The sequence below is a fragment of the Lactuca sativa genome, chromosome 3 (genome assembly GCF_002870075.4).
Source record: "Lactuca sativa cultivar Salinas chromosome 3, Lsat_Salinas_v11, whole genome shotgun sequence".
NCBI lineage: Eukaryota > Viridiplantae > Streptophyta > Magnoliopsida > Asterales > Asteraceae > Lactuca > Lactuca sativa.
This window is the reverse complement of record NC_056625.2, coordinates 99137275-99144443: the sequence shown is the minus strand read 5'-3', so window position 1 is coordinate 99144443 and position 7169 is coordinate 99137275. Positions and strand designations below refer to the sequence as shown.

The 7169-nt window shown below is 28.9% G+C and overlaps 1 protein-coding gene across 1 annotated transcript; it reads right to left on the bottom strand.

Moving 5' to 3' along the window:
- Nucleotides 1–351: 351 nt before the first annotated feature.
- Nucleotides 352–2125, bottom strand: LOC111896645 (uncharacterized). The gene is made up of 5 exons (XM_023892618.2): nucleotides 1942–2125; nucleotides 1162–1264; nucleotides 970–1069; nucleotides 791–877; nucleotides 352–698 (listed from the first exon to the last, which is right to left on the bottom strand). The coding sequence occupies exons 1-5, from the start codon at nucleotides 2108–2110 to the stop codon at nucleotides 561–563; spliced, it is 597 nt and encodes a 198-aa protein (XP_023748386.2). The 5' UTR covers nucleotides 2111–2125; the 3' UTR covers nucleotides 352–560.
- Nucleotides 2126–7169: the final 5044 nt, after the last annotated feature.

Here is a 7169-nt window from a genome sequence, read left to right as displayed (position 1 = left end):
TTTTTAATTGCTAAAATAAATATTAAATTTATAAAAAAAATAAGGAAAAATAAAAAATAAATTCCCCAAGGGTATTATAGTCATTTCAGTTTTTGGAGGGACTATTTTCACATACAAACCACCCCAAAAGAACTATGAATCCAAAAAACTTGGGGTTTGGACTAAAACCCCAAATTTTAGCATACCAAAGGGACCATTTTTGCAATTTTGTCAATCTACTTTTATGTAATTATACATTTTCCATCCATCTATATAAGCCACTTTTTACCAAAAGGTTACTTTATTAGCTAACTTATCTAACAAAAACTAGCTTTTCAGGCTTTAATTTAAAATTTAGTTTTTAAAATAGCCTAACACAACAATCTTCATATTTTCAAATAAAAATCAATTTAGCTTCGGATCACAATCAGATTTAATATTTTCAAATTATTAACACCGGATGTAACATTTTCAACCAAAAGATGCACCACTATCACAAAAAAAAAAAAAAAAATTCACAATCAATGAACACAAGTATGATAGATTTGTGACAATATAGTCAACATACTTGAAAATCATCATCAGTAGGAAGAAGCTTCAACTCCATCAGTGGTGACTGATGACCCGTTTGGCGGGTCATCAGCACGCAACTGAGCAGACACATCGTCTATTGCAGAATTCAGCTGAGCAATCTTATCTGTTAATATTTTGCGTGTTTTCTGTTTCAAAAAATAAATAAATTAAATTAAAAGGTAAGTTTCAAATTCTACGCATTATATATTAAAAAAATTATATATTTATATATCATCACCTCCAAAGCTTTCTCTTCATCGTATATGAATTTTGGCAGCTTCCTCATTAGATCTTTTCTGTCTGCCCCTGCAAGTGCCTTGCTTATCTACATGATAAAAATATAAAATTTCCAAATTATAAAAAAAAAATAATGTACTTTTCAAAGTGGTTTTTTTATAAAAGTAGCTTCAAGCATACCTGAGGTGCATATATAGCTCCTAATGCTCCAACAACAATTCCTCCTAATACAAAACCACCAACAAATAAGCTGGCTCCACCTAGTCTATCATCATTTGCTCTTCAAATGCATATCAAAAAATTAAAATCAACACCCAAATAAAGTGGGTTTTAACTTTTATGTATATCTTTTATAAAAGATTAGCAACATACCCAGCTCTCACAGTAAGTGATTTCCTGTGTTTTGTTAGTTTAGTTGCTCCACTGTGGCCAATAAACAGGTTACTGGAGCCTTGATCAACTTGCATCAATAGACCTATCATCATTTTAAAGGAATGTAGTTTTGATTGAAGAAAAAGTATATTGAAAAAAGATAGAAATTGAAGTTTTCAAGGCAGAATTTCAAGCAATTGTACATAGAGACAGAGTACATTGACATTCTAAAGAATCTAAGTATCTAAAACCAAACCATAACTTCAACAACAAGAACTAAGATCCATAAAACCTAATTCACATATGGAATCGCGAATATTTTGTCTAATTATAACTCAAAGTTCGTATATGTGTGACTGAATCAAGATCAAACTACGAATTGAACAGAATAGAATACAATTATGATATATTTTAGGGAGTTTTAACTCCCTGGGTTGAAACTAAAACTAGGAGGAATTCATTTAAGAACTTTGAGGATATCGACCTGCGATTTCCAATTCCGAACCTTTAATTCCTTTTCCGTCAATATGAGTTCGAAATTTAAGCAACATAATCAGCTAACTTTTCATGATTTTGCAAACAATACAATGTATTACAAGTTTGAGGGGGCGATTCGTGTAGCAGAAATGTGAAACAAGTAATAATTTAGATATAAACAACAAATCGAACGCTGTATTATACGTTTATGCAGCAGAATTGAACTCGTTATAGTTATGATCAGATTTCTCAACGATAAACTAAAATTATGAAAAGGAAAGCTCAATTATGCAATCGGCATACCAGATAAGAACTGATTCCGGTGGGTTGGGAGTGAAACGAAAGAATTAGCGAGAGTAGTCATCCTTCTGAGTTCTGACAATAATTCCAGTGTACTGTGAGAGATAGAAGAACTTACGGTTCGATTTGAATCCACTTGTTTTCCCCTTTCGTTGATGTTTTCAACTACCATCAGAATTTGGGCCCTCATAATTACTTAAAATGAAAGAGATATATTTTGATACTCTAGCCCAATTAAATGGTCCAATGGGCTTCAAGACTAAAAAAACAGGAAGAACTTAATTTATTTTAATTTTACTAATAACACTTCTAATCTCCATTCTTAATAAAAACTTGTGCTAGATGTCATGTGTCCATCTTTTAGACCTATCTTCTGTCACGTGTCCATCTCTCTAGCTATTCTCTCTACTTTCTCCCGCCCAATTCATCATTCAATATTAAATCTGTAATCAAATCCGTATCCCTATAATTCAGCTAATGAATTTGGTGCAATTTCGGTTTTCATCATCTTTGTTCCTATACATCATCGATTAATTTTTAAATACATGATTCCATATCAGTTTATCTTTTAGACTTTCCTTCCTTTTGATGCTGTCAATCCTTAAATATCGCCAATCCCTTATCTTTCTTCGTTATTTCCTTTTTTTTCAACCCTAATCTTCTTTTTCCTCTCAATTAATGGCCGCAATTGCAAGGAAACCTGGGTGTCGCCGCTGCTCTAAATGCTTTCCATTATATATTTTCGTTGATTTGTTGTTGATCTGTCTGATACACATAAATGGTGTTGTCACAACTTTCTAAGAAGGATGATTGGAGTGACATTCTGAATCAAATTAGGTAGATTAGGTTTTATAAGTAATCTGAGATTCAACTGATTATTGATCTGGTTATTTCAAGGTTTGTATTTTTTCAAGTTCGTATTAATCTTCTTGATAGCAACTATTTCTTCTTTGACTTTTAATTCAAAATTTGAAGATTTGGATTTAATGTTTAGATTGAAAAAAACTGAATGGTAGTATGAATAAGGGAAAAAACCAATGATATGTTGTTAAGATGTGATAAGTTTGATTATGCACACTAAGTGCTCGATGAAATGCTTGAACAATATCTTATTTTTAATTCCTTTTAACTGCAATTTGATAGGAAAAAATTAATTCAATCCTTTATTTTGCATAATTTCTTGAATGGTTTTTACTCCAAATGTAATATATATATATATATATATATATATATATATATATATTTAATATTGTTGCAATTCTGCCCTACTTTACTTAAGTATATGGCTTCAATGGCAACATGTTTTCCTCATCTGAATTTATCAGTGTAAATGTTGGAGCAACCAAACAACCAATTCACTTCGGCATTCGAAAATTTGGTAAAGACTTGCTTATTTGATTTTATAATATGATGAGTTGTGAGTTGTAAGTTGTGTGTTATGATTGTCGTAAAACAATTATTATATTTTATATTTTACTATGACTACTGGTATTAATTTAAGTTCAAAAATGGTATTTTAGACGTGGAAAAAACATAGATGTTGTAGGCCACTGGCACGTCATGAGAGTCATAATAAATGTTTGTTGCAATCATTATGAGTATCAATCAATTATTTACGGCAAATGCTAATATCAAATTCCAAAACTTTATTGGTATGCATCTACTATTATGTTATCATATTAATAAGAGCATACTGATATGGCATGTCTGATGCTGGTGATATTTTTTTTGGCAAGGTTGAAAAAAACATACAGTAAATCTGTTTTTTTAACATACTTTTTTTTGTGGAGTGTCCTTAAAAGATAATGTCGACATGGTCAATGTTGTGTAGGTGATTGATGATTGTGCCCTTAAATTGACTCAAACTTCAAAGTTTTATGAATAAAAGTTGGTGATAAAAAAAGTATCGATTTCACCGGAGCCACCTCTCCTCATAGTATATTTTCCATCTAGGTTTATTGTTAGGAGTTATATTGAGTCTTTTGAAGGAATTTTACCTACTAACATATTTAATTCAACAATTTGTTGTTGGAAATTTTTTTAATTAAAGTTTCTATCAATCTTTCCACCATCCGTTGTTTGTCTAATGACGAGGGACTGATATTCGTCAAATTAACATTCTTTGTTAAGGTAAAACCTGTTTCTTGCATTCAAATTTTTTTATTTTTTTATTTGTATAATTTTACCAGTATGCCAATGACTTTCTTCATTTTAGTATGCTTGATTTTTCATGCCTTTATTTATATTATAATACATTAAATTTTTAGAAGTGTATGCATATCAGAGAGAAAACATTATATATGTTGGTTTAATTCCGTAGTCTAATTGTTTTATGGTAATTTGGAAGTCCTTTTAGATGTTAGGAAAATGAATGTGTGTTAATTTTGCTTTTTGGTGGGGTTTTTATGTCAAACATGCAACATGTTATAACCTCCTCTCATAACCTCATATGTGGATAATAAATGACAAACAATGTTTTTCTTAAACGCCCTTGATTTTGTGATTTCTTTGGTAAATTTTATAATAAAGTATTCATGGTCATCTGTTACAACAAGTATAAATGGACACACATGAGAAGAACTAACACAAAGCAAAACAATTTCTATTACTTTGATTTTTTATAATGTGTTGATTATGTTGTTGATTCAGTTTCCTCATTTGGAAACAATTTGTGACATCACCTCAAAAACTACACTCTTTTTTAACATTGTGGATGAAATGGGTAAAATGGTCAGTTACTTCTTCCATTAAGAAAAGAGCAAAATGGTAATTTGCTTCTTTTATTAAGAAATGGGTAAAATATGCATTTACTTCTTTTATCAAGAAAATGGTATATTGTCATTTGCTTCTTTAATTAAGCTAAGGGTAAAATGGTCCTCATAGTAAATCGTTGCTATATAACAGGTAAATTCTGAATTATTTTGTCACTTCTCGCCTATAGCACATGGAGTAAATTTGTAAAATTTAATGTTTTTATGTTAGAAAGTTTGAAGTAAGGTAAAAGCTTCACCATATTATTTAATGTTAATGTATGTAGTTTGTTGGTTTAAAAAAGAAGTACATGAGTAGGCCCATATATAAATTAAGCTTTATCTTATGATATAGTGATTTATACTTATTTAATTAATTAGATTTATATTTATTTAATTAATTATTTGCTTTTTGATTCTAATGGATTTCATAAATAGATATCTTCTGCATCATTTATATGAGGTTGCGTGTAAAAAACATATTCTTGACATTGAAAAGGAAATAATACTTTATAATATGATTCTCTTTAGATTACATGACTACTAATTCTTTTTAACTTTGATATGGGGTTATGGAGCTATTTCATTTAAATCAAATACTTTGACTTTTATTTTCTTATATTATTTTGTCATCTATTTAGATATTTTTATATCATTATGAAACAAAAAAGTTTTAATTTTTGGTTTGTGTGTGATATTGTATTAAAGGAAAACAATAATTTTTATTTTCATTTTAAACATAAGGAAGAATGTTGCTATATCTTATGTTTAAAAGAGAAAACAATTATATTTAAAAATTATATAATTTTTTTTATCATCATTCGTCAATAATTATTTTAAAATTTTAATTAAAATTATTTTTGTCTTTCTCACCCGTGCTGTCCACAAGTTATAACATAGTTAAATATATAAAGATAATAAGTATTTACTTATTGGTTTATCTTAAGAGTTTATCTTTATTTTTTATAGTATTATATTTTTAAATTTTTTTACGATATTATTTTTAAAAATCTACTTGCCCATAACATTGTATTAGTTGGGGGCTCTAATGCAATAAAAAAAATATGGGGCCCTTTGACATTTACTATAGTTAACGTTATAAACGTTCCTCTTTTATCTAGGTTTATGACTGCTAATAATAAACTAAAAAGTTTATAAATGTCGGAGTTAATTTTTTTTTTATGTATATGTTTTTATAAATCATCAAGATAACTAAAAATGAACAAACATAATACCAGAAGTGATGGATTAATAGAAATATTTGCTGCTTGATAGCTTTGACTTACTGATTGCTTCCTTGAGTTTGTTCCAACCCAAATTTGGAAATTCCAAACGTAAAATCCACATAGAAGTATTCAAGAGTTGACAATTGAAAATTTGTATTATGTAATCAATCAATAACTAAAAATAATTAACGATAATCGGCTAACCCTAATAGATAATGAAAAATCATAAAAGAAGTGAATCACATACTTCAACAATTGAGAATTGAGATGGAAGAATATAAGATAAATGTGGTGTTTAAGTTTTCAAGATCGTATTGATGTGACACATGCATTTCATCTTCGAGAATCAAGATCATTCACCGTGATGTGGCATATCAAACAATCAATAATGGACTTAACTGGGATTTGAGATATATTAATTATTAACGATAAATCTTCAAATAAATCTCCATCAACCTAAACTTATTCTTACCTAGTTTATAGGATCTTGTTCATATCTTGTAATCTTGTATTTATTGCAAATAGTGAATTACATATCTCTCTATATTATGGGAGACTGATTTAATTAAATCATTGTATTAATATTGGTTTAAATTTGGAAAATATATAACCCTTTAGAATTGGGGGTCCTAAGCCATACTTTAGCGAAATATAAACCCCTGCATTGTACCCTTAACTGAGAGTAAGTATATTTATAGTATACAAGAAAATACTTATCACAAATCAAAGTTACATATGTATGCAAAGCCATATGGGCTTCATCACTCTTGCTATGCATGCTAGTTTTTGATAAAGAGCTCATTTTTTGCAATAAACAAGCATATGTTAATTTATAGGCGATTTTATTGAACAGGTTTAAAGCATTTAAGCAAAATGACTGAGACTGATTTATGGAATAAACAATTATGAAGAGACGTTTGTTATACAAAACTTGTTAAAAATATAGTATATTAGACAAACAGAATTGAAAAAACAATGAAATAAAAACGTGTGATGAAATCACTATCCTTAAGGAATATTAATGCCCACTAGATCGTTGATGAGATCAATTCTATGTTTCTCTCATGGCCTCCTCGAATTTTAAGAGTTTTAGGCAATAATCCTACAAACTCTTCTCATGTACATGGCTTAGAACATTTCAATGATAATATCTAAATAGAAAAACCGATCAAGTAAAATTAAAGGCAAAGATCATGCATTTATAATACCAAATTTCCAATAGTTGCAACCATTCATGAATAGTTTCAATAGTCCA

Bases quoted from the DNA above. Each gene is read 5' to 3' on its own strand.
- LOC111896645 (XM_023892618.2), bottom strand. From the start codon at position 2,110: ATGGTAGTTGAAAACATCAACGAAAGGGGAAAACAAGTGGATTCAAAT. The intron at 1,070-1,161 runs GTATGTTGCTAA...ATGCATTTGAAG, and splicing joins TCACTTACTGTGAGAGCTGG to AGCAAATGATGATAGACTAG. The intron at 878-969 runs GTATGCTTGAAG...TTTATCATGTAG, and splicing joins GAGCTATATATGCACCTCAG to ATAAGCAAGGCACTTGCAGG.